Consider the following 25,772-nt stretch of genomic DNA (forward strand, 5'->3'; position numbering starts at 1 on the left):
ACCGGCTCTGACAACCGGGCACCCTCTGCCCTCCTCCAGGGGAGGACGGCCCGGTGGGGGGAGGTGCGGGCGGAGCTCTCTGTTACCTGGAAACCAGTGCACCTCTTCACAGGCTGCTCCTCCCAAACAGTAGCAGACCTGAACCCCCAAACCCGCAGGGCGTCCCATGGCTTCCAGCACGGGGTGGGGAGCGCTCTGTTGTTCTCCAGCCCCCACTCAGCTGAGGGGGGCCTTTTCTGTCCCAGGGAGTTCCTGAAGGTGGGGGAGCAGGGGACAGGGACTGACCATGTGTAACCATGGCAACCAAACCCCCTGGACCTCTAGGCAGATCCAGCCAGGATCTTACTGTATCCAGGAGAGTCATCAGCCTTGCAGGGTGGAGGTGGCAGGGGGCAGTGGGCTAGGCCCTCAGGAGACAGAACTGAGAAGACGGCGGCTGGGACAGGGCAGCTGGGCGGCCATCGGAGGCTGGAAAGTGCCCACATCCAGACCTGCAGCAGGGGCAGCGGGCCCTCGACCTCAGGCCTGAAGGAGGAAAAGGCTTGGGGAGGGAGAGAAGCGCCTGCCTTTGGGCACAAGGCTGGACTGCCCCCCGCACCCCCCCCCAAGCAGAGTGGGTCCAGCCCTGTGATGTCACACCCTGGGCAGGGCTTCTGGGACCAGTGACCCTGGCTGACCTCGCCAGGGAAACGGAGGGGCTGATGGAGATGCTGTAACTCATAGTGAGGGTGGGTACGGCACTGCAGGCATGAGCCACACTTGAAGGGAGTGCACATCACTGTGCAGAACAGACGTGTCCCGCGACTGCTTTAAGTGGGGTGGAGGGGAGAGAGGTGGGGAAGGTCCCTGCTGAGATGGGTGGGGAGGTAAGGGCCGGTGGGTTCTACAGGCAGCGGCAGGTGGAACAGCTCTGAGGTCAGGACAGGGAACTCTCTGCTCTATGTCTGAACCGTCCACCTCCTGCGTGAGGCGGATCACCCCAGTGTTTCGGAAGGAACACTTTCTCATCTTTACCACCGATGGTCGACTCCCAGAAGCTAAGTCCCGGGTTCTTCATCTGGAAATACGGGTCTTAACCCCATCTCTGCTGGCTATCACAGGACTCTTGTGAAGATTCAGTCAGAAAGCACGCGTAAGAGCATCTCACTGCAGGGGCCACAAGTGCGTGAGGCTTGGTCCTGGAGCTCTGACCACTCCCACTGGCTCCCTCAGTCCTGCGTGTGGCAGGTCTTGTTATAAACTCCTTGAAGACAAGGACCTAACCTGTGCTTCTGTTTAACAGCCTCTGGGGTAGGTCTTATCCCACAGGAGGAAGGATAAGCCTTGCTGAGAGGTCTTCAACGTAAAGGATTTAAACCTCAAGGACTCTTTCTGGCAGCGTTTTCTGCCTCTCTGGGCTGTTTGGCATGCTGCTATGATACAGGTGACAGTGTAGGGGAGGAAACATTTTTCCTGTCCCTTCTTAAGTTCAGTGACTGGTATCTGCAAATCAAACTAGGAAAAGATGGATTATAGGAGAAAACGCATACAAATTTAATTTGATGTCAATATTTTATGTGCATGAAGTTCTTCACAAAAGAACTGAAGGGACTCCCCTGGCAGTCCAGTGGTTAAGACTCCTTGATTCCACTGCAGGATTCAAGCCTGGTTGGGGAACTGAGATCCCACATGCCATGAGGTGCAGCCAAAAAATAAAATAACAGCAATAAATTTAAAAAACAAAAGTGGAGAGGGCAGGGGCCAAGAGTCAGGCCACCAATGCAGGCCAGGGAGCCTTCCCTGGTGGTCCAGTGGCTAAGACTTAGTGGGTTGACTCTGTGGGTTGTCTGTGCTGTAACTACAGGGGGCGCAGGTTTGAGCCCTGGTTGGGGAACTAAGATCCCTCATGCCACGCAGTGCAGCCAAAAACAAACGGCTGGGTGATAGGTCAGGGTGATCACAGTGTCCCTGGCTCGGCACTGGTGCAGGCCTGGTTCACGGATTGGTCGCAGCCACACAACCCACAGCACGAAGCCCGACAGCCCCGCAGCTGTGTGTTGACAGATGTGAGAATGATTCCAGAATTAGAAAAGATCCAGAAAGATAAACAATACTCTTGGGTGGACATAACAATCACAGGCAAAGATAAATTCCCGCATTATGTGGAGCACTGACGCTGGATGATGAGGTTTGCTGCATCCCGGACGGTGGTGGACACCGAGATGTGAGAGATGAGAGGACGGATTTTCCTGGAAAAAAAGAGACGTGGTCACTGTTCCTGCAGGGATTTTTCCACTCCACCCTGGGAGAGGAGAATACGTAAAGGCCTCGTGGCTATCTGTGGGAGAACCGGAGCGAACCACGCACACCTCGCCAGCTGACCGGTCCAAGGCCCGCAGGCGCACAGGGGTGGTGGTGCAGACAGCACAGCGGGTGCCCTGGGGCCTCGACTCCCCCGCCAACCCCCGACCGTGAGGTTCCTGATTGTGACAGCCATGGAGAGTCTGTCATTTTCTCCTGGCTTTTATGTTGTAAGCCTGAGGCGAGTTTCCTTTGCAAGATCGCTTGATCAGAGTGCATTTTAATGGAGGAGCTATGCAGCTGGCTCATACATGGAAGCATCTGGGCAAATCCGTTCCTTTTCTCTTGAGTCGGGGTCAGTGTTCCACAGGCCTGGGTCAGCTCACGCCTTTGACTCTAACCCGGCGCGTTGCTGGTTTGGGTTTGTCGTTGCTGGTTTGGGTTTGTCGTTGCTGTCTGGCCTCTCAGGGTCTTCACGGTGCAGCCAGGCTTCTCTAGGAGCAGCGTGAGGCCTTAGCTGACCTGCGGCACATGAGATCTTAGTTCCTCAAGCAGGGATTGAACTCGCATCCCCTGCGTTGCAAGGGGGATTCCTGACCACTGGACCACCAGGGAAGTCCCTGTCCAGAGCTCTGATTGTGCTATCAGTTTGTACAGTTATCCATTTGTACAGTTTACGTGTGTGCAGACGTCAATGATTCCTCAATAAAACTGTTTAAAAATCCTGGAGCCAGAGTGTGCAGAGACAGAGCCCATACGAAGGAAAGTGCCTCGCTGTGTGTGTGTGTGTGGCGCGTCCTCACTGTGTGAGCTCTGGCCGCGCTCACTGATCCAGTCACGTTATGGGCACTGAACATCCTCTGGCTCTACAGGGTGTTGGCCTGAAGCAGCAAAGCCACCACCCTCACATTTGGGGCTCACAGTCTGGCTGGGACCAGCGGCCATATGACCCAGCAATCTCACTCCTGGGCATACACACCGAGGAAACCAGATCTGAAAGAGACACGTGCACCCCAATGTTCATTGCAGCACTGTTTATAATAGCCAGGACATGGAAGCAACCTAGATGCCCATCAGCAGATGAATGGATAAGGAAGCTGTGGTACATACACACATGGAATATTACTCAGCCATTAAAAAGAATTCATTTGAATCAGTTCTATGAGATGGATGAAACTGGAGCCCATTATACAGAGTGAAGCCAGAAAGATAAACACCAATACAGTATGCTAACACATATATATGGAATTTAGAAAGATGGTAACGATAACCCTATATGCAAGACAGAAAAAGAGACACAGATGTACAGAACAGACTTTTGGACTCTGTGGGAGAAGGCGAGGGTGGGATGATCTGAGAGAATAGCATTGAAACATTTATATTATCAAGGGTGAAACAGATCTCCAGCCCAGGTTGGATGCATGAGACAAGTGCTCGGGGCTGGTGCACTGGGAAGACCCAGAGGGATGGGATGGGGAGGGAGGTGGGAGGGGGGATCGGGATGGGGAATACATGTAAATCCATGGCTAATTCATGTCATTGTATGGCAAAAACCACTACAATATTGTAAAGTAATTAGCCTCCAACTAATAAAAATAAATGCGAAAAAAAAATTTAAAAAAAAAGAAAGAAAAAATCCAGAGACAGGAAAGGGGTCCGACAAGCCCACGGTGCGGGGTGTGGCTGCTAGGTAACAGAGGAGGCAGCCAGAGAGGCCCACAGACAGGGTCCAGGCTCAGTCCTGAGGGCAGTGGAGACCCTCAGGAGCTGAGGGTGCTGAGGTCAGAGGCTCGGGGGCTGCAAGACAGAGGGCGGGTGGGAGGGGCCAGGGTGGGCACGTGACTGGAGGCTGGAAACGAGTCCTTAGGGTTAGGGTTAGGGTAGCGAGTGATCATGGTGTGCTGGGCAGGAGGTGGTGAGTGTAAGAAGTTGCACTGGATACAGAAAGAGATTACAGTGGGCAAAGCTGTCTACAATCGGTTTTAATTAAAAGCAGAGAAGCACTAAAGCATCTGAAGTGAATACTGAAGCCAATCACGCTTCTGACAAAGAGAAGTTCCTCGCAGACCAACACCAGCCAGTGGGTCCAGGCAAGGAGGCGGGGGCCAAGCCCTGGGCAGCGGACCTCAGCTGACAGGTCTACACAGGGCCCTGCTCTGCGCTGGTCCTTCCAGCAAGTGGAGTCGAGACTCTGTTTGGGCCCTCTCGGCAGTTCTGAGAGCCACCTTTAGCCCTGAAAAGATCTCCTTTAGCTGAAAATAGAACAGATGCTAGTTTGCAGTTAAGAACACTCCAGAGTTAAACAAAAGCGTAGCTAAGGACCAGAGGGTCGGACGGGCTGTGGTGCCAGGCCGAGGTCTGCGTTGCATTTGGAGGGGCCAGAGCGGCGGACTGGCGCAGACCAGAGGTGTCAGGACTGTGTGGGGTGGGGAGGGGTGTGACAGGGTATGTGGATTTAAGGTGAAGCAGCTGGGAAGTTCCTAGAGATGAAAACCTACAGGATGTGGTCATGGAGCAGAACCGCTGGGGGACAGTGGAGGGGAAGCCTCGGGGCTCAGGGCAGGGAATGGGGAGGTTACTGGGTGGATAGGGTTTCTCCGTCGTCTGTGAAATCACCCAAATAATGGCAGGACGAGAGCCCACAGAGCAGGCCCCCATATCACACAGAAAGAGGCCAAGTCACCGCAGGTAGTAGACACAACAGCCGAGTGGGGAGGTGGTAAGGCTGGGGGAGCGGCAAGGTGGGGATGCTGGCGAGCAGCCCGAGGAGCCTGGAGGGTAGGGGGTCCTCAGGGTGGGGAGGTGGGGGGCCGGGAGGGCCCCCGGGCAGGGGAGGCAGAGCCTGTCAGTGTTCGCGCCTCAAGAGCTTTGGGTGTCGCCAGGGGAGGACCTGGAAGGGCGGGAAGCAGCGGGCAGGAGGGGACGGTCCAAGCGGCGAGGGGACGGTCCAAGCAGCGAGGGGACGAGTGCACCTGGGCGGCCGGCCTGTGGGTGCCCCACGGGGCAGTCTCTGGAGGAGGACGGAGCAGTCCAGCTGGCACCCCGGGCCTTAGAGGAATCCAGGCCGCGTGGGCAAGCCGCGTGACTTCTCTGGGACTCAGTTTCCCCGCTTGTAAAGTGTGGACACTGCCAGGTTGTTGCGGACTTAGGAAATAAAGTTAAAATTCGGCACTAACTGAGCGGCTGGCCCAAGGCAGGTTTCCAGTAAACAATAGCTGCTGCTGTTTCTCTGATTATCATTATGTCCCTTTGGGGAGAGTGAGGCTCAGAGGAGAGGGGACATGGGGGTGGAGTCCTGGGGCCTGAGGAACCTCGGGGTCCAGCCCTCTTGGCCCCCTTACCTCGCCCTCCCTTCCCCTTAACTGGCCTCCTCCAGAAGGCTGGCCCAGGGGGGCTCCGAGGACCTAGGCGTCCTCTTTCCCTGAGACCAGGTCACCATCCCCACGCGGAAAGCCTTCCGCCGGGTAGGCCCTGCCTCCCAGCTGTTGCCCGCCGCGGCCCCCAGCCTACTCCTCCCATCAGCAGCTCCAAGCCATTAACCCCCTGCCCACCCCCGACACCTCTCAGCTTGTGAGAGACCAAGCCTCAGCCGGAGGACCGCTCGTGGGCGCCGTGGAGCCAGGCTGGAGGGCTGGGAAGAGCTGTCCCCAAGGGGAAGGAACCCGCTGGGAGCCACCCCAAGGCCCGCAGCACCCTGCCCCTTGGCCCCTCCCTGCCCCACTGACCTCTGTCCACCTCTGCCCCCCGTGGGCACCTTAGACCCCACCCCACTGTTCTCGCCTCTTTCTGAAAGGGGGCAGCAGACCGGAAGGCGATCTTTGATTTGCAGCGTCGGCCGTGTTCCACAGGCGTGCCCACCCCCACCCATCGCCCTTCTCCTGGTCCATCCCTGGGGACCCCCGCCCCTTTCCTCCCTGCTCCCCACCCCTCCTCGGTCACCAGGACAGGGGCCATCCAGGACCCCTGGGGTCTAGGGGGGCCCAGGAGGGTGGAGCTCGGGGGCAGAGCCAGACCTCGCGTTCCACCCCAGCCGTCGCCGGAGCTGCTGGAGACCCCCAGGCCCCGGCACCACCCAGAGTGCCCCAGGGCGGAGGAGGGCATGGCCATCCACTCCTGTGTTCCTGCCTGGGCAAGGCCGTGGACAGAGGAGCCTGGCAGGCTGCAGTCCGTGGGGGTCACATGACTGAGCAGGCGTGCATGAGGGTGGAGGGAGATGGCTTGGTAGTCATAAACTGGTAGAACTTAAAAAAATAAAGAGGACCCCAGCAGATGAGCCCCTGCGCTCGCCTCCTCCCCGCCAAGCTGTGTTCCCCGGGGTCTTCAGTCTGGGACCAAGAAGAGGTCACTCGTGCAGTCCCGATGCCCCCAGCCCTGACCTCAACCAGCAGGCCTGGGCAGCCCCTCCCGCCACTGGCTTCCTCTACCAGGACAGCCACCTGCCTCCGCCGGCCCAGGCAGGACTGGGCTGGGAACGTCTCCAGCCCCCAGCAGGCCCAGTGTCAATTCCAGGCCCTTCTGGGGAGGGAGGAGGCCCAGGGCGGGACTGCCAGAGTCAACACACCGGTGTCTGTGGGCACGGACTGGTTTGGCACCTGCGGGCCTGGTTTCAGCCCACAGGCCCAGGGTTCAGCCTCTCCTGGGTCACCCAGACTTCTGGCCCCCAGCCCTCCGCCTCCGTCAGGCAGCCAGGCCAGTGCTGGTCAGAACCACTTCCCACCCAAAACCAGGCCAGCGCCTAGAGAACTGAGACCCTAAACTGGTACGTGAGACAGAAGGTCCCTGCCCCGTGTGATCGAGTCACATCTCCCACCTTCTCCAAGGTCAGCACGACGTTACCAACCCACGGAAGCGTCCTGCTCGCTCACGAGCACAACTTCCAAAAAGACCTATTGGCTTATCAATGTTCTCTCCCTCAACCTCTTTGAATCCTTTGCCTCAGAATCGCGTGTCCGCTGTTTCTACCAATCTTCACTGGATTCTGCTCCAGGCCCCTTGTCCTGCAAGGCCCATCTTCAGTCCTAAACCAGACATCCGGCTCTGCCCACTGCTTCCCCACCCCCGCTCCTGGCCAGGTGCGCAGTGGACTGTGTTGGTGAGGTCTGGGGAGTAGGCAGTGGACACTTCCTACTCATCTGCTTCCCACAGTGAGCCATATTCCAGTCCCCGCAGGCTCACTCCCAATAAAACCCCAAGCACGGCCCCCACCCTCAACAGCAAAGTCCAGCCCCCTCGACAGCCGCCCCAACAGGGAGACACGGAGGGTGAGTGAAGGCCTGGGCACACCCGGGTCAGGTCGCTTGTGGACGGGGGTGTTGGGGGGAAGGGGCTGGATTTAACTAACAAAGGCGAGGGGCGAGGGGGCAGTGGGGCCCGCAGGGCTGGATGCGGAGGCCGGGCTCCACAACAGCCTGATTTGCTTTGCAAAGGCTGCGGGTGGTCCACTCCCAGGCAGGGAAGCCTAGAGGGCAGGTGGTGTGTTCTGCTGAAAGATGACACCCCCAGGAGCCCCCTTCTCATTCCTCCTTCAGGGGCGCTCTGCACCCCAGTTCTTCACCCTCCACCCCTATACCCATGTGCTCAGGGGTGGGGACCACCCCCCCCCCCCCCCGCCGTGGACAGAGACTGGGCCCCTCCCACCCACCTGGGCCTGGGTGTGACCCTGGGCAGGCAGTGGGCGCACAGATGCCCTTTGCTCGGCAGGCAGGGGAGGCCACGCCCGGGCGCCCTGCCCAGGCCCCCTCCCCACCAGGCACCTCGTTCCCTCCCCCAGCGGCCGGGGCTCGGGTCCCAGGGCGGCACAAAGAGTCCTTTGTCTGGGCTGCACACGATTGTTCTCCCCTCTGCGGGAACAGGACTGCGTCTCATTATCAAGCTCTCAGAGGCGGGATCAAAGGGCGCTGCCGCGGGCGCGGGGGCGCTGTCCTCACCGACAGGCCCTACCTGGCCCCCCGACTCTGGGACACACTTTCGCCCTGGGCAGGGCCTGCGAGGGCCCTGGAACGGCAGGGAGCCGGGGGGTGGGGGCCGGGGCGGCGAGGGCCCGGGCGGGAGTCCGCCGGCACCCAGCGCTCAGGTTACAGCCCCCGCCAGCGCCCTGGGTGTGAACGTGCGGAGAGACACTGCCTGGCGAGGAGGGTGCGGCCTGCCTGGCCGGGGGCCACCCCCCCACCCCCCGCTCCCAGAGTCCCGTCGGGGGGCAGCCCTCGGGGCCTCTTCCCTCCACTTGCTTTGGCACCGGGTGAGTCCCTGCCCAGAAACGTGGCCGACCTGCTCCGCCCCCCAGCGCCCCGGCATCACCCACGGGGAGCCCGCACCCGGGGCCTTCCCCACCGCGGCTCCTCTGCCTCCATCAGCAGGGCGCACATGACTCTCTCAAGCCAAGTCCTAGGTCACGTGGAGATTAAAGCCAGCCCTCCCCTCAGGCCTGGAGCCCCCTGGGCCAAGGCTAGGACCGGCAGGGAAGTCGCATGATCAAGGGGAAAAGCCCGCGGGGCTGACGGAGGGGCTCGTGACCGCGCCTCCCGCACACGCGGCGTCCTGGGAGTCGGGGGGAGGGGGCACAGGAGTCGCTGGGGGTTCAACAGCCCGAGCAGCCGAGGCTCCGCCAGGGGGCTCCGCAAGTTCCCGCACCGCTGAGGCTGGGGGTCGGGCCCCCGCGCGCTCTCCGGCTGGTCTCCCCGCCGCGGCGGCCGCCACCGAAGCTATTATGAGTCACGTGTCTGGGAGACCCAGTCTCGCCCCAGGAGGCTTACAGGCCTGCGAGATGGAGCAGATACGAGGGACTGGATCGGACGGGAGTGCGCACGCGGGCTCAGGGCAGCGCCCCATGTCAGAGCAGAGCCCTCGCCCGCCCAGGAGCCTGCGAGCGGCCACGACCTCCGGGAGCCGCGCTGGGGTCCGGGGAGCCCCCGAGGACAGGCCCGGGCCGGGGCCAGGGTTGCGGACGGAGGGGCGGGCAGGCCCTGTGGAGCGGGGGCGTCAGAATGCCGCGGAAGGAGACAGGGTCCAGGCCTGCGGGCCTGACACAGCGCCTCGGCGGGCCCCCTCCCTTCCTGCAAAGCCGGAACCTGGGGGTCTTCTGGACCCTGCATTTCCCCCGATTCCCCACCCCCGCTCAGCTTCAGAGGCCGCTCCTGCCCGCCCTGCCCCACAAACCCTCTGTGTCCAGCGCTCCACAGCCCGGGACGAGGGCCTGCCCTCCCCGCCCCCACCTCCGTCTGGAGGCCCTCCGAGGCCGCCTTCTCCTCCAGGGTCTGCCCTGACCACACCTGGTCAGCTCTCCCAGGTATCCTGTCTAACTCCTGCGGGCTTGGGACCCCTCCCCGCCCCCCAAGGGTGGGGGCCAGGTCTGCCACATACCAGCCTCCACCCGGAGCAGCCCCGGGCTCAGCAGGGGCTCAGGAAAGGCAGTGTGGTTAGGCTGCAGTTTATACCTGTGGAAACAGAGGCCCAGGAGATGCGGGAGCCTCCCTGCCCGCCGCCAAAGGGAACGTTCACAGCACGGGTCAGCTTCCCACGGCCTCTCACTCTGCACAGTCACCCCAGACTCTCACCACCCTGCTGCCTTCAGAGGCCGTCCCCACCCTGTCCACTCCTTGCACCCAGATGCTCCTACCCCAGGGCCTTTGCACGTGCTTTCCTCGCCAGAAGGTTTTGCCCACCCCCACTCCTGGTCCTCCAAGACTGCAGAGAGGCCATCGCGACCGCTGTATCTACAGCTGCCTGCTCATCTCCCCCGTGACCCTGCGTGTGTGCTCCCACCATCTCATCCTGTAATCACTGGAGAGTGGTTGGTCCCCGACACCCTGAGTGCAGGCCCTGCGAGAGCAGACACCTGCTTGGTGGCGGCCCCACCACGCCCACAACTGTGCTAGTGCAGAGGGGCTCCCAGGAAACGTGTGTTCGGCGGGTGAAGAAAGTGTGAGTGTGCTTGGGAAGGACGCCCCATGGGTGGCAGAGAGGGGTGGGAAGGGTGATGCCAGCAGCCCTGAGCGGCAGAGCAGAGCCCAGCGGGGCCACGGGGTCTGGGGACGAGCGCTCTGACGCGTGGGCTCGGGGCAGCATGGGCCATGGACGCCAGCAAGAGGCTCACCACCAGCCCGGGAGCCTGAGCCAGGGCGTCTCCGGCTCTTATCAGATTTCTCTGAAGCGGTTATCACTCTGGACTTCAAACAGCTGCCCCTATCTTGGCCCCGCCCAGGCACTTATCGGGTTCTGGAATAACAGCTCTCCAACTTGCTGGGAGCCTGGTGGGCAAGCCACGCTCCCAACCCCCAGGCCCTCCTCAGTCTGGGTAGAGATGGCGTGTTGGGGGATGTCCCCCAAAGCCATTTCGGGCTGGTCAGGGTAGAGAAACCCTGCCCAGGGGCCCAGCTGGTCCAATGAGCCTGTTCAGGGCCCCAGGTGCCTCTACAGCAAAGTCCTGGGCTCGGGGGTCTTCTGGGGCCCCTGGGATCCCACCCCACACAAGCCTACTTTGAGAGCACCGCTGTCCGCCTTGGCCTCTGAGGGGTAAGGGGAGTTTGCAGGGAAAAGGAGGCCAGTGCCCCAAGAAACTACTCCCCATCCTCCAGGATCCTGTCCCCTTCGGGACCCCGCGGCCGAATGGGCCGGTGGACAGGGTCCTCGGGCCCGTGCAGTGGAGGCCAGGCCCCCAGGGAGCAGCCCACCGCCCCCCCCCCCCGCCCGCCGGTGTAACACAGGCTCTGAGAAGCCCCAGCGGGAGTCCAGGAGGCCAAGGCTGGCCCTGACTCACCTCTGTGCACATCAGGCAGGCCCCCTGAGATGGGACAGTGGGGCCTCTCCCCACACCCGGGGCGGGGGTAGGAGGGGGCAGGAGGTGGGAATGCCCGCCCCCCGTGCCCTGCAGGAGGGGGCGCCGCTTTCCTTCCCCCCCCACTGGCTCAGGCACGTGTGGGACCCTGGGGAAAGCTGGCAGGGTCCCTGCACCGTCACAGGGGCAGGCAGGCGGCTGCCGGCGAGGACAGGAGGCGCCGGGGAGGGGGTAGGATCCAGATGCTGTGTGCACATCTGTGCAGAGCGGTTTGTCTGTGAATAAAGGTCAGAGTGATTGGAGCAGAGACGGGAGGGGGCACAGGAGGCTGGAGGGAGAGACGGTCACTTTCAGATCCCGGGGCCGCTCAGCTGGGCGCAGAGCTCAGGCTCGACCCCGGGGACTGAGAAAAGCTCTGGGCGCTTGAGTGGAGTCCCCCACACCAGCTCTGCAGGTTTGAGCGACCCTCTGGCTGCAGAGAAGGGCATGGCAACCCATTCCAGTGTTCTTGACTGGAGAATCCCATGGACAGAGGAGCCCAGCAGGCTACAGTCCAGGGGACTGCAGAGTCGGACACGACTGAGCGACTAAACCAGCATGTGCGGAGGGACACAGACCTGCAGAAACGTGGCGGGTGTGCCAGGGAGAGACAACCGTCCTGGGAGAAGCCGCAGAGGCCCTCATATTTCTCAACATGAAGATGGCGGAAGCCAAGTTCCCAGCAAGTAGAAGGGCCTCGGGTTTGTTTTGCTTCTTGTTTTTGAAAAGGGAGTCTTCATAGTCCAAAAGGCCAGGGCAGACAACGTGGCTTGGTTTCCAGACCACCGGGATGTGGCGAATATTGAGGCACATGGAGACCTTGGTTTCCCAGCACCCCGTGACGGCTGTGTTCACACGATCCTGGGCTCTGTTAAGTCTGCAGTAGCATTATGTTTCCACAGAAATGATGTGCACACCTAAATTATAGAACTTTTTATTGTTAAAAAAGTGCTAAGCATCCAACAGTGCACGGCTGTGACTAACCTTCAGCTTGTAAACGACACAGCGCCTAAGGTCTAAGCCCAGGCTGCCTGGTCGCTGACGAGCCCGCCCTGCAGCGGGGACAGTGAGGACAGAACAGCCCAAATCCGGGACTTGCCCGGTGGTCCAGTGGTTAAGACTCTACGCTTCCAGTGCAGAGGGCGCAGGTTTGAGGGCGCAGGTTTGATCCCTGGCCGGGGAGCTAAGATCCTGCATGCCTCACTGTGTGGCCAAAAATAAAATAAGAAGCATAGGGTAAATTCCACCGGGACATGGAGCTGCACAGTCTCTCACGGCAAGAGTTGGCCAGATGTCAAGTAAACGGTAACTTGCGCTGTGTCCCCCCAGTGCTGTTCCTGCCCCCGGATCCTAAACCCATGACCCAGCACCCGAAGGTCTTGCTCTTACAAGGACAAGAGGCCCCAGGTGTCAAAGAACAAGACGATCCCAAGTGAAGATAACATTTTTTAGAATTTATAAAACAGTAACATGAGGAAAGCATAAGTGCAGGCGGGCTGGCGGGGAGGTGCCCGTCAGCGGGGTGAGCGTGGGGTGGGGCGCGCGGCCAACCATCAGGGCTGCCACAGCCACGCCCAGCTCAGGGCGGCTCCCAGGGCCCCCACCCGGGGCGTACTTCCTGGTCCCCCAGCAGGCCCCCTCTCCGAGGGGGTGGGACCCCTGGAGGAGAAGGGCAGCCTGTCATAGGAGCTCAGACTGACCAACCAGCAATGTATGGGGTTGCCTACATCCCGTGAGTTCATTCCATGCAGACTGGGGCAACCACAGCTGGGCCCAGAATTCAGGGCTTGAATGCGGGCACATTAAGGTCATCTGTCATCCAGACAGTGTACACAGAGTGAAAAGGGGATGTGGGCGTGAGCACGGGAGGGCTCCCCGGGGCTCCTGTGCTGAAACGCCCCCGGTGCCTTACCTTGTTTGATCCTCAAAACAGAATTACCGATTCTGCAGGTAAATCTCCACCACTCAATAGGTGAGTAATCAAGACAGCCCTGGAGTGAAGCACCCCGGGTCACCCGGTGGTGGGGGGGTCTGTGTCACACCCCTCGGCCTGGGCCAGGGCTGTCCCCGCCCGTCCTCCGCAAGCCCTCCTGCCGGGATTCCCCAGAGCCGGCGTCTCGCCCTCCTGACACACTGCCTGATGCCAGCCTCCGCCCAGGGCTCCCACACAGCAGGGTCTTGGTTGCTGGCCGGCAGGAAGCATCCAGCCCCAGACCTCAGCGCGTCCCCTGCTCTGGGACCACTCCCACCCGGTTTCCCCGGGAGTGTAGGAAACTGATTAGAATCTACACTTCTGGACGGAAGGAGAAGGCCTGGGCCCGGGGGCGCCAGAGGACTGCCCGGCAGGAGGACTGCCCCCAGGCCGGCCCGTGTGGGGCCCGAGGAGCCGGGTGTTTGCACCCCCGCCACTCTTGTTCCCCGGATCTGGATCCGGGCTCCCTGGGCAGGGTGTGAGCCTGGCTCTCTGCCAGTGGGGCAGACCACAGAGCTGACACCCGAGCAGCCTGGTGACCTCGCTCCCCGCATCCGCGCAGCTGGCTCCTCTGAAAGAGGCCAAGCAGTTTAACAGGCTTTGATTCAACAAATAGCACCCGAGAAGTACCGTTGCAGGCGCTGCAGGTACACAGAGCCGAGACAAAGCCTGTCTCTCGGGAAGGGTGAGTCTGTGACGTAACAGATGCAAGCTTAGAGCCGAGCTCTCCCACGGTCGACGGTCACGGATCCACTTGACGGTGTGAAGAGGAAGGATTCAGGCTCCAAGTAGCATGGGCTTGACAGTTATCTCCCTAAACAACTTTCCTGATTTATAACCCCCACATCTACAGTCTAAATTAAAAGTCACGAAATTAAAAGACACTTGCTTCTTGGAAGAAAAGCTAAGACAAACATAGACAGTATATTAAAAGAGACATTATTTTGTCAACAAAGGTCCGTCTAGTCAAAGCTATGGTTTTTCCAGTGGTCATGTATGGATGTGAGAGTTGGACTGTGAAGAAAGCTGAGTGCCAAAGAATTGATGCTTTTGAACTGTGCTATGGGAGAAGACTCTTGAGAGTCCCTTAGACAGCAAGGAGATCAAACCAGTCAATTCTAAAGGAAATCAGGCCTGAATATTCATTGGAAGGACTGATACTGAAGCTGAAGCTCCAATTTTGGGGCCACCTGATGCAAAGAGCTGACTCATTGGAAAAGACCCTGATGCTGGGCAAGATTGAGGACAGGAGGAAGAGGGGGCGACAGAGCATGAGATGGTTGGATGGCATCACCGACTCAGTGGACACGAGTTTGAGTAAACTCTGGGAGATGGTGATAGACAGGGAAGCCTGGTGTGCTGCAGTCCCTGAGGTCGCAAAAAGTCAAACACGACTGAGTGACTTAACAACGACACCTTCAGTCACCCATTTAATGTACACAATTCAGTGGTTTTTAATCTATTCATAGAATTGTGCAGCCACCCCCACAGTCATGTTTAGAACAGTTTCATCAGCCCTGGAAGAAGCTCCACACAGATAAGCAGTCACTCCCCATTTTCCCCAGCCACCCACTGCCTGCATGCTCAGTCTCTCAGCCATGTCCAACTCTTGGCGACCCCCTGGACTGTGACCCATGAGGCTCCTCTGTCCGTGGGATTCTCCAGGCAAGAATGCTGGAGTGGGTTGCCATGCCCTCCTCCAAGCCATCCTCCTGACCCAGGCGTCGAACCCACGTCTCTTGTTCTCCTGCCTTGGCGGGCGGGTTCTTTACCCCTGAGCCGCCTGGGAAGCCCTAGGCCCCAGCAGCCTGACTCCACTTCCTGTCTCCATGCATTTCCTGTTCTGGGTGTTTCTTATCAATGGAATCACACAACAGGTGGCCTTATGTGACTGGCTCCTCTCATTTTGCTTAATGATTTTAAGGTTCCTCCACATCATAGTATGGACTGGTATCCTACTTTTTTTTTTTTTTTGGTATCCTACTTTTATGGCTGAATAATATTTTGTTTTATGGATAGACCACGTTTCGTTTATCCATTTATCAACCGAAGGACTTTTCCCTCATAGGAATGAAACATCTGTGAGTGTCCATGCACAACGGTGTGTGAGCTCTCTTGCCTGAGAGTAAAATTGCTGGGTCATGTAATCATAAGAGCTTTACCATTTTGAGGAACTGCTAGACTCTTTTCCAAAGTGGCTGCACCCTTTTCTGATACAATCCCCCCAGCATTGCATGAGGGCTCCATTTCTCCATATCCTAGCCAAGTACTTGTTGTCTGTCCTTTGATCTCTTTTTTGGCCACCCGACGTGGAATCTTAGTTCCCCAACCAGGAATTTTTTTTGTTTAATATTTATTTATTTGGCTGAGCCAAGTCTTGGTTGCAGCATTGGGATTTCTTGTTGTGACATGTGAACTCTTAGTTGTGGCATGTGGGGTCTAGTTCCCTGACCAGGGATTGAACCCAGGCCTCCTGCGCGGGCACAGTGGAGCATTAGCCACTGGACCGCCAGGGAAGCCCCTGTGCTTTTGATCATAGCTGTCCTGGTGGGTGTGAAGGTGTGGCTTTGATTTGCATTTCCCTACCTGCTGATGATGTTGGCATCTTTTCATGCCTTAAAAATTTTGGCTCAGAAGTAAAATGATCCAGTGTAGGGGTTTTCACACTTGATTGAGCCTTAAAACTGTTAGATGAGAGCTTACCAGAAAGTCTAAAACACAAAACGAAGAGTCTGAGAGCTGGGGTCAGGGCAGTTTACAAGGTGAGAAGGGAGCAGGGCTCAAGCCGCCCTGCTGGGTATCTACCCAGAGCCCCCGCCACCACCGGAATCACCCCAAAACAACTGCAACTCTGTCAGCCACTGGCCAGGCAACATCACCAGATGACTGAGAAGACAGGGCAGTAAGTAACGGAATGACCGATCACCCACTGAGCGGGACTGAGCGAGCGTGTTTTCCAAACAAAACAGAGCAACAGGGTCTGAAAACAAACATCGGAAAATCCTGCCTTCATTCAACAAATATTAACTGAATCCCTTTCCTAGGTTCTGGGGATTAAGGCCCTGGTCTCACGGGATCTACGTTTTCACAGAGGGAGGCAGACAGCAGACAAACAGAACAAGAACATCAGGCAGGAATTAGGACTTGGCAGGGCTGAGAGCCCGGCCAGGGACCAGCGGCCACTTATTCCTTTGTTTGGCGGCGCCGGGTCTGCGTGCTAAGTGTGGGATCTTTAACTGCCACATGCGGGACCGCCCTGACCAGGGTGGAACCCAGGCCCTTGCTTTGGTGGTGCAGAGTCTTAGCCACTGGACCACCTAGGCGGTCCCTGGCATCTACTTAGGTGAGGACATCCGGGACGCCTAAGAAGGTGATGTTTAAACTGAGAGCGGGAAGATGAGAAGGCAGAGGAAACAGCTGATGCCTGGGCCCCCCAGGCCCTGGCGGGACCTGCCCAGGGAGCCCTGGGAAGCCCCGGCCACTCTGGGTCAGGCTAAAGATTCGGGTTTCAAGTGTGATGGGAAGCTCTGGGGGTGTTAGGTGGAAAGAATGTTGTGGGCTTACTGTTTTCTTGGAATAAACTTTTGCCTAGGGGTGGAGTTTAGAATAATGCTAACTTTCTAGAAGAATGGGGGATCTTCCCAAATTCAACACTTCCTTTAGCAGCATCTTACACACGTTTGGTGCGTTTGTCATGGACAGTGAGCCCACCGTCCACAGGCTCACTTGTCCACGCTGTATGCAGACGCCCTTAGTTTTTACCTAATGTCCTTTTTCCTGTTCCCAGATCCCGTCCAGGGACCACGTGAGGTTTAGTTGTCACATCTCAAACTCTTGTAACATTTTTTCAGTCTTTCCTGTTTTGTTGCTGTTGTTTGTTTTAATGATTGTGTTTCTTTGCTCCTCTGTTTCTGGCTGTGCCGGGCCTTCCCTGCTGCGCCGGGGCGTTCCTTGGCTGTCGGGGCGGGCCTGCTCCCCAGTTGCCCTGTGGGGCTTCTCTCTGCAGGGCTCCTCTTGCTGTGGAGCACGCCTGACTGGTTTCATTTCGGCTGATCAGGTCTTAGCTGTGGCGTGCGGGGTCTTCACTGCGTCCTGCAGGGTCTTCCGTTACGGTGCATGGGCTTCTCTCTAGTTGGAGCACTTGGGCTCAGTAGTTGCAACCCTCAGGCTTAGTTGCCTAGTGACATGTAGGATCTTATTTCTCTGACCAGGAATCGAACCTGTGCCCCTCGCATTCGAAGGTCGATTCATAACCACTGGACCACCAGCGAGGTCCCAGGCTTTCCTTGTTTTTGACAACCTTGACAGTGTGAGACTGCCGGTGAAATATCTTGGAAAATGCTCCTCACTTGCAGTTTTCTGATGTTTCTCATGCAACACAAACATGGTTGAAAGCAGGCCTGGGTGAGAGCCATCCAGTGGGGCAGCATTTATTTATTTATTTATTTATTTCAGAATCAGTTCAGTTCAGTCGTTTAGTCGTGCCTGACTCTTTGCGACCCCCTGGACTACAGCACGCCAGGCTTCCCTGTCTATCACCAACTCCCAGAGTTTTCTCAAACTCATGTCCGTCGAGTCGGTTATGCCATCCAACCATCTCACCCTCTGTCGTCCCCTTCTCTTCCTGCCTTCAATCTTTCCCAGCATCAGGGTCTTTTCCAATGAGTCAGTTATTTGCATCAGGTTGCCAAAGTACTGGAGTTTCAGCTTCAGCATCCATCCTTCCAATTAATATTCAGGGTTGATTTTCTTTAGGATTGACTGGTTGGATCTCCTTGCAGTCCAAGGGACTCTCAAGAGTCTTCTCCAACACCACAGTTCAAAAGCATCAATTCTTCAGCACTCAGCTTTCTTTATAGTCCAACTCTCATATCTATACATGACCACTGGAAAACCCATAGCTTTGACTAGATGGATCTTTGTTGGCAAAGTAGTGTCTCTGCTTTTTAATGTGCTGTCTAGGTTGGTCATAACTTTTCTTCCAAGAAGTAAGCGTCTTTTCATTTCAAGGCTACAGTCACCATCTGCAGTGATTTTGGAGCCCAAAAAATAAAGTCTGTCACTGTTTCCATTGTTTCCCTATCTGTTTGCCGTGAAGTGATGGGACTGGCTGGATGCCATGATCTGAGTTTTCTGAATGTTGAGCTTTAAGCCAACTTTTTCACTCTCCTCTTTCACTTTCATCAAGTTCTTTAGTTTTTCTTCACTTTCTGCCATAAGGGTGGTGTCATCTGCATATCTGAGGCTATTGATATTTCTCCCAGCAATCTTGATTACAGCTTGTGCTTCATCCAGTCCAGCATTTCTCATGATGTACTCTGAATATAAATTAAATAAGCAGGGTGACAATATACAGCCTTGATGTACTCCTTTCCCAATTTGGAACCAGTCTGTTGTTCCATGTCCAGTTCTAATGTTGCTTCTTGACCTGCATACAGATTTCTTATGAGGCAGGTCAGGTGGTCTGGTAGTCCCATCTCTTGAAGAATTTTCCAGTTTGTTGTGATCCACATAAGTCAAAGGCTTTGGCATAGTCAATAAAGCAGAACAACAGACTGGTTCCAAATAGGAAAAGGAGTACGTCAAGGCTGTGTATTGTCACCCTGCTTATTTAACTTATATGCAGAGTACATCATGAGAAACGCTGGGCTGGAGGAAGCACAAGCTGGAATCAAGATTGCTGGGAGAAATATCAATAACCTCAGATATGCAGATGCCACCACCCTTATGGCAGAAAGTAAAGAGGAACTAAAGAGCCTCTTGATGAAAGTGAAAGAGGAGAGTGAAAAAGTTGGCTTAAAGCTCAACATTCAGAAAAGTAAGATCATGGCATCTGGTCCCATCACTTCATGGCAAATAGATGGGGAAACAGTGGAACCAGTGGGTGACTTTGTTTTTCTGGGCTCCAAAATCACTGCAGATGGTGATTGCAGTCATGAAGTTAAAAGATGCTTACTCCTTGGAAGGAAAGTTATGACCAACCTAGACAGCGTATTAAAAAGCAGAGACATTACTTTGCCGACAAAGGTCTGTCTAGCCAAGGCTATGGTTTTTCCAGTGGTCATGTATGGATGTGAGAGTTGGACTATAAAGAAAGCCGAGTGCCGAAGAATTGATGCTTTTGAACTGTGGTGTTGGAGAAGACTCTTGAGAGTCCCTTGGACTGCAAGGAGATCCAACCAGTCCATCCTAAAGGAGATCAGTCCTGGGTGTTCATTGGAAGGACTGATGCTGAAGCTGAAACTCCAGTACTTTGGCCACCTCATGGGAAGAGCTGACTCATTGGAAAAGACCCTGATACTGGGAGAGATTGAAGGCAGGAGGATAACAGGACGACAGAGGGTGAGATGGTTGGATGGCATCACTGACTCGATGGACAGGGGTTTGGGTGAACTCCGGAAGTTGGTGATGGGCAGGGAGGCCTGGCGTGCTGCAGTTCATGGGGTCGCAAAGAGTCGGACACGACTGAGCGACTGAACTGAACTGAACCGAACAGGTAAGGAAATGGGGACTCTGGTGAAGGGCTGATGTAGTGAGTGGGCAGGTGTGTGGTGAGGGCTGGGGTGTCAGAGGGGATGGCAGAGAGAACTGGGAACATTTGGAATGGTTCTGAAGTGTGATAGAAACTTCTAGCGGATTAATATGAGGTGTGAGGGTACAGAAGAATCCAGGATAATTCCTTGAATTTGGCCTCAGCAATCAGGTGGACATGGCAGCTCCTGAGATGGGAGGGAAGCCTGTCTGCCCTGCTGCTGTCCCTGAGGGCGGGGTCCGAGACCAGGCTGCAGCTCTCAGAGGGTTTGAGGGGGCGGGGAGAGTCACAGAGGGCAGACATGACCAGACGGGATAAGGGTGGGTGGATGAGTGGGTGGAAGGGTGGATGGATGAGTGGGTGGGTGGGTGGATGGGTGGGTGTGTGGATGAGTGGGTGGGTGAGTGGATAGATGGATGGGTGGGTAGATTGATGGATGGGTGGGTGGGTGGATGGATGGATGGATGGATGGGTGAATGGATGGATGAATGGGTGGGTGGATGGATGGCTGGACAGGTGGGTGGGTGGGTGAATAGATGGGTGAGTGGATGGATGGATGGGTAGATGGATGGATGGATGGGTGGGTGAGTGGATGGATGGATGGGTGTGTGCGTGGGTGAGTGGATGTATGGGTGGGTGTATAGATGGATGGGTGGGTGAGTGGATGGATGGATGGATGGATGGGTGGGTGGATGGATGGGTGGGTGGGTGGATCAGGGGAGAGAGGAGAGAAAGAGAGAGATAGAGGGCGATTGAGAAGGAGGCAGATGCTGGTGAGTGAATTTATTGCCTGAGACTTAATGTCACTGGACTCTAAGACCCACGAGGATGGAACCCACTCCTGACCCATCTGTGTCTTATGCATACGTAAGTGCTATTCACGAGTTTATGAAGTGACTGTGAACTTGTCCCTGGTTGAATCCAAATGCCACAGGGTCTGTGCTCAGCCTGTGCTCTGCCCCCCTGGCTAGGGAAGGCCAGACACTGGGCTTCAACTTCCCTCCAGGGTTGAAATCTTCGGGGCGGGGGGTGGGGGCACCTCCCAAAGCCCACCCCTGACCATCAGCCCTTCCACACACTAATTCCTTGTGAGTTTAGCGGAGCCTGTCTCTCCAGGTGGAGGACTAAGGGGAAGGAACGCAGCAAAGGTGGTTTTACCGGCTCTTCCCCCACCCTTGTCCCCAGGACACATTTCCAGGGAGGATCACAGGGTCCCCGGCCACCCGCACTCATCTCGTCCACCGCCCTCCTGTCTCAGGATAACGCTGAGCAGAACGAGCGGGGCCGCTGGGTCAGCGCAGGGTGACCAGCCCTGCCTCCACAGGGCGGGGCCTGGGCGCTCTGCCGGGGACAGTCCCGCTGAGCCCCACTGGGTGCGTGACTGGAGTCTGTTTGCCCAGTGGCCGCCCTGCGTGCACCCCCCTCGCCCTGGCTGCGGGCCACCGCCAGGCCGCCCACACGCAGCGCGCTCGGTTACACACCTGCCCCGGTCGCTGAGAGGCCAAGGCCACACCCCAGCCTGCAGGGAGCCCGGGTGCCCATGAGCACAGGGGACCCGGTCCTAGGTCACCAGGAGAGGTGGCGCTGCCATGGTTGCCATGGATACAGAATCCCCGATGGCCTCCCTTCACCTTTCCAGGACTCACCGCTTGGGGCTTTGTCCAGCCACTTGGGGCCTGTCCATACTTGCCAGGTGCACCCAAGTCTGGGCCCAGTGCCAGCCCCAGCCCTCCTGACCTGTACCCCCTGCGCTGGGTTTCGGCAGCGGTGATCACAGTCGCTGGGCTGGGTCCCCCACCGTGTTACCTCTGAGCGGACAGCTGCCGACTCCCTGCGCTTCTGCAGGTCTTGTCAGGCTGCCTGCAGGGCCCTGTGCACGCGGGCACCCACCGGCTTTAGCCATGGCTTCCTCTGCTCACTCGCGGCCCCCTCCCCCTCCTGGGGCTCTCGGCTCCCAGACAAGTCCTGGCTTGAACCTCACCGCTCCAGAGAGGCCTTGGCCAGCACTCCCCAGTCTGCGCTGCTGTCTGCTCCACAGGGCACTCGTCACCCCCAAACTACCCAGTGTTTCTGTTTATTACACGACTCTTTCTGCCTCAACCACAAGGCACCAAAGAGCACAGATGCTTTCCACGTGTCCCCCATGTCCCACGAGAGTCGCTCAATAGAAACACTTTTGAGACACAAGTGATGCTGACAGTGTACACGCCTTCCCCACAGCGACAGCAAACTCAAGCCTGATGGGTTCTGCAAGACATTTGTAACGGTAACAGACGGCTGAGATTACTACTCGATACTTGAATAAATACTACATCAGCAATACGACAAAATATAATAGGAAATAAAAAGGAATGAAGTATGTACAAGTTGGATGAACCTTGGAAAGATGATGCTGAACGTGAGAAGCCAGTCGTGAAGGCCACATTGAAGGAAGTGCCCAGAACAGGCAAATTCACGCTGACAGAGGGCAGATGGGTGGTCCTGGGGGCTGGGGGTGGGGAGTGGGGTGTGACTGCTGGTGGCGCCAGACTTCTTTTGGAATAAAATGTCCTGAAACTAGATGGTGGGAACGGCTGCACAACTGTGCGAGATTACTTAAAACACACTGCTTTGTCGAGTTTAAAAGGCTGCATTTAATGCTATGGGATTCAATCCCATTAAAACTGTTACTTTTACAAAGTACTAGGTGGTTGCTCCATGTTTCAGACTGTGCCCAGAGAGTAAAGAGACATGAGCAGTCATCTCAAAGCTCGCCCCTGGAGGTAATGGCCGTTAGCTCCCTGGCGAGGGTACCCCACATGCTGCTCGGTGCCCATGTGGGGCTGGACGGCCCTCACGGCCTCTGCTGAGATGAGAACATCTGGAGATGTGACTCTGTCCCTCAGGCACCCAGCTCACGTTGGAGGGTCTGGTGGGAAGCTTTCTCTGCTCAGGGTCAGCTCAGGACAGAACTGTGATGAGGGGCGGGGAAGCTCTGGGCTTGAGGAGACCTTCCCCACCCCCACCCCCCCACCAGCATCAGGTGACTCTGACGTAGCAAAGAACCAGCGGATAAATCCTGCATAAACAGCACCGTGTCACAGACTCTCTGCTGCAACCGGCTTGTTCTGACTTTTCCTCCCAACCCTGCATCTCGGACAGCTCGGGCACTCCACCCAGCTCGGGTACCAGCTGCGTGACAGTCCCCGTGAGGAGGCCACGTGATTCACCCAACAGTCCCCCAAGAAGATCACCTCCTCCAGGGAGCCTCGGGGGCTGCCCACCCAGTGCCCGGCGGCCTCCTGATGGTGGGGCCTGTGGGTCGCTGCTTTGGCTTCCTCGCCAGAACACCAGCAGAGCGCATATGCCTGCAGTAAACACTAAATGAGTGATCAAACGCACGGAGGCAGTAACTGCAGGTCACCCGGGACCTGGTCAGCTCTCCCAGCTGTCTCTGACGCCGTGAGAAACAAACCACCTTGCCTCAACACTTGGGTAATTTTCATATTTATAAAGCATTTTCCTGCACACGCCTATTTCTGGCTGCTTTTTAAAAACATCTCTTGAACGTCAGTGAGCAGGAAGGCACACCCTTCGCGCGGCCCAAGCTGCATTCAGAGAAGCAGAAGGCCTTCCCCACCGTCCCCCGGCTCCCCGGGTGAGGCCCCTGCCCACCCGCCCCCAACGGGGCTCCTCCAGAGCCGAAGCAGGGTCCTCTCCGCCAGAGGGCCGTGGGCATCGGAGTCTAGCAGCTGCGTCCCAGGGGCAGCCTGACCACCCGGGCCCCACCCACCATGCCCCAGGGACTAAAGAGTTTTACAATCCAGGTGGTACCGGTGCTTCAGCATCCCAGCTATCTGCCCTCGCCCAAGCACCGCCCCCGCCACGCCACGCCCCACAGGCCCAGGGGCGAGGGGAGCCTAGTCGCCCTGCCCTGAGCCAGCCCTCAGGACACTGCCCTGAACAGGGTCTCCAGGCTCACCCTCCTCCTGCAGCCTGGGGTGTGGTCCAGAAACCAGTGCTTGCCCTGTTTAGAAACTTTCACAGCAGTTTGACAAGTAATTTTCTATGAGGAGGGGAAGCAGAAAAAAAAAAAAACAACAAAAAACTTTCTAACTGCTGATAGAAGCACAGATAACTACTACAACAGAAAGTGCTCACACTGAAGTACATCACAGGTCATTTTTCTTCCTTCTCATTTTTCTAGTCTTGCATTTTTATTGTTTTGCAAAAGCATTAGATTGGAAAATCAAATCAAAACAAAGCCAAGCAAAAGCAAACTGGTCCTTCAGCACAAATAGTTGAAGAGGCTATTCAACTCTCCACCTGAGCGGACTTGCCGATTCCCCCGAGGGGACTTGCTGACCACGAGGGTCCTCAGCCCCTCAGAGGCACAGCCAGGACAGCGGGACTCACGCTTGGGGGCGAGGGGCAGTGGTTGCAGTTAGACGAGTTAACGTGCAAAGCACCCCCCCCCCCCCGCGCCCGCCACCGCGGGTTCCAGGACCGTCTGTTCCCGCAGACGGAGAGACCTAGGGGCTGACAGAGAAGGGGCCACGGGGACCCGGGTCGGGCAGAGTCAGGGGCAGCAGGCGCGTGGGCGGAGAGCCCCGGGGGACGGCGGGGGCCGCAGACAGGCGCCATGCGCCGCGCGATCTGAGCACCAGCGGGCGCCTGTGCCCCGCGGCTGTCTGGGGGTTGTGGTCCAGGGAGACAGAGGTCGGGCAGAGAGCTGTCCCCGTGAGACCTCAGTCTCGGAGGCGGCTTCCCTCCTGAGTGAGTCACGGCTCCTGAGGGCCTGACCCGCCCCCACAGCCAGACGCAAACCCCGGGGAGGCCCAGAGTCCCCTTCCCGGACCAGGGTCTCCTCACGGTTCCCCTGGAGCAGCCCCAAGCCCGCTCCGCCCCTCGCCTCGCCCAGGGCTCCTGGCCCCGCGGGGCCTCGCGTGGGGTGAGGGGCTCCCCCCCCACCCCACCCCCCACGCTGTGTCTCCCTGACCTCGGTTCCCGGGGAAACGCCCACTGAGGACGGGGGGACAGGGACGCGCCCTCCTGACCCTCAGACCCACGCCGCCCCCGGGAAGCATCTCGTCCTCTGGGCCTCAGAATCCCTGGCCCAGGGCGGCCTGGGAGGAGCGGAGGCCTGAGTCACTGCCAGTCCCGCGCCCCCGCCCCCAGATCTCTGCCCAACCTGTCCTGCAGGTGCTCCTGGCTCCCGGCCAGCGGGCCAGACGAAGCACTTACGGGAAGGAAGGATGTAAACAGCGGACAAGGGGCGGGTGGAGGACAAAGGCACCCTGGTCTCTGCTTGGCCCCCACTCAGCCTGGGGTGCTGGGGCCGGGACTGCCCTGCCAAGGGGCTCCACATGAGCCTTGGGGGTCCCCATTGCCCCACGGACCCCCTTGTCCTCCCCTGGGGCTGTCCCCGGGGCAGGTGCTAAGTCACTGGCCAGAGGTGGCCCTGGGGCTGCTCAGCAGAGAGGAGGGGCCATCAGTCTGTTTCCCCACGGGACGAGGTAGAGGGCAGGAGACGGGGGGTGGGGGGGGGGTCTGAAAGGGTCTCAGCAGACTTGTAGGGAGAGAAAGTGGGGCCGCCTCCACCACCTGGCGGGGCCGCTGCAGGTAACATGCCCAGGAAGCTCAAACACCGCCACGGTGGGCGACGATGCTGGGACCTCCGAGGGCCTGCCTCCCCCTGCCCCCATCCCAGCGGGAGGGCAGACCCTGGGCCAGAGGAATGCTCCCAGACCCCGGGCAGCAGGTGCTGACAAGGGCGGGGTGGGGGTGGGTGGGCTGGGGGCAGAGCAAACAGGCCACTGGAGGCCTGGAGCCGGAGATAGCTGGAAGGCCAGCGAGCCCGGCGCCCGCAGCCCCAGGGGCTTCGAGGGTGCTCTGCATGAGGAGCTTCGGGCGGTCTGAGCAGAGGAGAGTCCACAGTGAACTCGAGTCCCCTAGGCCACTCAGGGTGCGGGTTAGGGACACATTATATGCTCACACGTGATGACGTATTCCTATCTATAGCACACTACGTTAACATATCATTATTACATGTTAGTTATTAGTTTTAAATTTTCTCAAATTGTGGTACAATATACGCAGCATAGGGCTTCCCCATGGCCTAACAGCAAAGACTCTGCCTGCGGTGCAGGATCTGCAAGAGATACGGGTTCAATCCCTGGGTCAGGACGGTCCCCTGA

General features: G+C 57.8%; 1 protein-coding gene across 1 annotated transcript; it reads left to right on the forward strand.

The window, feature by feature from the left end:
* The first annotated feature begins 6,639 nt into the window (after positions 1 to 6,639).
* LOC122707485 (basic proline-rich protein-like) lies at positions 6,640 to 25,494 on the forward strand. Its single transcript, XM_043922944.1, has 13 exons — positions 6,640 to 6,979; positions 8,133 to 8,415; positions 8,463 to 8,518; positions 8,703 to 9,565; positions 9,886 to 10,027; positions 12,422 to 12,499; positions 13,152 to 13,542; positions 20,782 to 20,898; positions 23,150 to 23,233; positions 24,080 to 24,294; positions 24,391 to 24,526; positions 24,754 to 24,832; positions 25,198 to 25,494. The coding sequence occupies exons 1-13, from the start codon at positions 6,640 to 6,642 to the stop codon at positions 25,492 to 25,494; spliced, it is 3,081 nt and encodes a 1,026-aa protein (XP_043778879.1).
* Positions 25,495 to 25,772: the final 278 nt, after the last annotated feature.

This window comes from Cervus elaphus, chromosome 14, assembly GCF_910594005.1.
Source record: "Cervus elaphus chromosome 14, mCerEla1.1, whole genome shotgun sequence".
Lineage (NCBI taxonomy): Eukaryota > Metazoa > Chordata > Mammalia > Artiodactyla > Cervidae > Cervus > Cervus elaphus.